Source organism: Phymastichus coffea, unplaced genomic scaffold, assembly GCF_024137745.1.
Source record: "Phymastichus coffea isolate CEN01 unplaced genomic scaffold, Cenicafe_Pcof_1.1 PCOF00150, whole genome shotgun sequence".
In the NCBI taxonomy this organism is placed as follows: domain Eukaryota; kingdom Metazoa; phylum Arthropoda; class Insecta; order Hymenoptera; family Eulophidae; genus Phymastichus; species Phymastichus coffea.
Genome location: NW_026706961.1, coordinates 451,122 through 454,115, shown reverse-complemented (window position 1 = coordinate 454,115; position 2,994 = coordinate 451,122). Strand labels below are relative to the sequence as shown.

General features: G+C 30.3%; 1 protein-coding gene across 1 annotated transcript; it reads left to right on the top strand.

Annotated features, from left to right (window-relative positions):
• Positions 1-359: 359 nt before the first annotated feature.
• On the top strand, positions 360-1,340 carry LOC131672452 (uncharacterized). The gene has a single exon (XM_058949667.1). It carries the CDS (start codon positions 360-362, stop codon positions 1,338-1,340), a length of 981 nt encoding a protein of 326 aa, XP_058805650.1.
• The last annotated feature ends 1,654 nt before the right edge of the window (positions 1,341-2,994 follow it).

Sequence of the window (2,994 nt, the reverse complement as noted above, 5' to 3'; positions counted from 1 at the left end):
CTATCTATCATACTGGCATTTCAAAGATTTTATAATTTTAATTTTGTTAACAAATTATTAATTTTAAGCAAACAAAAGTGCGAAGATGAAAAAATCTTAGAAGTTTTGAATATTATGCGAGATATATTTTGCAATTATAATACTTCTTATAAAATGTTAAAAATGTTAAAAAAATGTCATTATATAGAACCTAATGTTGTACACGTTGCGACTATCTTCCATTTTAAAAGAGTTTCGAGATTAAAAAAAAATATACACAAATGAAACTTACGGTTATTATGATACTGATAAAAGAAGTGTTTAAAAAGTACCTTGAGTTACCAAATGTATTTTCTGTGATAATAGATTATATTAAGAAAATGGAAGAATGTGAATGCCTATGTTCTGTTTATAAAAGTGAAAAATGGAATGAGATTAAACAAAAATACGTTGGGAAAATAGTAATACCTTTTAGCGTTTATGGAGACGTCTTTGAAGTCAACAATCCTCTAGGATCTCATAGCGGTGTAAATAAGGAGCATGCATTGTATTGTTGTATTGTCGGATTGCCACCTGAATATTCAAGTTTACTTGAAAATATTTTTTTATTTCAACTGTATAAATCTTCATATAAAAAAATGATAAATATGTCAAAACTTTACAATCCAGTAATGCAACAAATATGTGATTTACAAGAAAATGGAATTGATATAACAGTTAAAGGGCAAGCCTACAAGGTTTATTTATGTTTATTTAATTTTTCTGGCGATAACTTAGAACTGCATAATGTTCTTGGATTCCACGAAAGCTTCAACAGTAGACATCCTTGCAGACTCTGTTATATGAGGAAAGAAGAATGTCAAACTGCGACGAAAGAAAATGTAAAAAAAATGCGTTCCACTGAAAAACATAACGATGATGTTGCATCAAAGCAAAACGGAGTTAAGCAGAAGTCTATATTTGAAAAACTACCTGGATTTAATATTTTTCAAAATGTTTCTTTCGACCAAATGCACGATCTGTTAGAAGGGATTTGCAGATACGAAATAGCGACTATACTGTACCATTTAATATTCATCGAAAAACAGTTTGCATACACACAATTGAAACAAAGAATGGAAAATTTCGATTATCATAGTAAAATGAAAAAAAACGTGACACCAATTATCAAGTTAGAACATATTAAAAATCAAATGTTAGTAATGAGTGCTTCAGAAATGAACTTTTTATTAAATAATCTAAGTTTATTTGTCGGCGATCTTGTACCTAATAATAGCAAAGCATGGAACTTGTACGTATCTTTACATAAATTGGTTTCTTTAGTTATGATGCTCTCATTGCAGATAAAATTAATCACTTAGAAAATCACATTGAAAAACATCTTCAGAGTTACATAAATCTAACGAAAAAGCCATTAAAACCAAAACATCACCATTTGCTTCATTATATAGTACATCAGAATGCTTAAAATATTAGGCCCTTTTCGCTTATTTTCGTGCATTAGGTTCGAAGGGAAACACGCGGATTTGAAAAAAATAGCAAAGTCTATAACATCAAGAGTAAATATATCGCTTTCGTTAGCGAAAAGGCATCAATTGAAACTTAATTATAGATTTCTTACTAGTCGTGGGTTTCATGATAGATTGGAATGCGGCAAAACTATAATGCAAAATGTGACTTTACTAACGGAATATCAAAAGTTCAGACATGTTATCACAGTTGATATTAAAAATAATTACCTTCCACTTTCTTGGATATCACATTTTGGAATCACGTATGCTCCCAATCTGATTATTATTAGAAAAATAGAAGAATTTTCTATTTATTTTGCAGAAATAATACATGTATTATCAAATAATTATTCTAAAGATGTTATTTTTTTATGCAAAAATTTAAAAACTATTGGCTATTCAAATCATTTTTGCGCTTATCAAGTGGAATGTACGGAAGAATGGTTGTTGCTTCCTCTCAAAGAGTTAGTAAATAAACATTACTGCTACAATTTTTTTAAGTTAGCGAATAACAAAATGTATATTTCCTGTACCATTGAATAAATAAAATAACTGACTTCATATCAATTATAGTTTTTCTTCTAATTTATTAATAAGTTCATCATACTTTAAAAATGAAATGAATGCAAGTCCTACATACTTACTGAACGTTCTCCTATAGACCGATAGAGGGACTGTACTTTCTTCAAGTGGCTGACAAACATGACGCTAAGTATATAAGACCGACGAAGTTTTTGATTTTTAAAAATGTATGTGCGAATGCTTTATCTGCGATGCGTGCGATTGATTGTACCGAGCGAGCGATATCATGTATAGATTACAATTTTAAATATGCGAATATCCTTCGATTACCGACGTTGTAAATTGGCGTCTCATTGAATTTCATAAAATGTATAGCGTTTCGGGGTACATGGGAGATAAAAACTTCATCAGTCAAGAAATATCTACGTTAAATAACATATTTTTTCATATATTTCTTTTGAGAAAATTCGATCAAATGGTTGGGTTGAATACATTTTAGTAGTTGGATTAAAACATCTATTTGCATTGATTCAATATCATATTCCGGCATTCCAATTTCTTTCAGTTTATAGTTTCAATACATAGAGATGGATGTTCATTTAACCATTCTCTGGTCGATTAAATTGAACTGACCTCTGGTTTATTAAATCGACGTAAAAAACCTCATTGTCTATATTGGTGAACCAGGTATCATTGTTTCAACTAACTTTTTTTCTCCGTGATATCAATGTATTTGAACCGCTTTGTTTCATCTGAATCAAGATTGATATTATGTTTATCATCCCGCGATCCAAAGGTTTTTGACGAAGTTTTAATCGAGAGTTTTCAATGGTAATTATTTTATTGTTGATTTCGGTGGGGAGTACCGTGTATTACCTAGCTCGATAAGCAACGAGAAACTACCAATTTGTCATTATAAATTGTACACATTTCGCATGTGTGACGTCCGGGTCACTATCTCAGGTACGTCTGAGGCGGACGT

Bases quoted from the DNA above. Each gene is read 5' to 3' on its own strand.
- LOC131672452 (XM_058949667.1), top strand. From the start codon at position 360: ATGGAAGAATGTGAATGCCTATGTTCTGTTTATAAAAGTGAAAAATGG.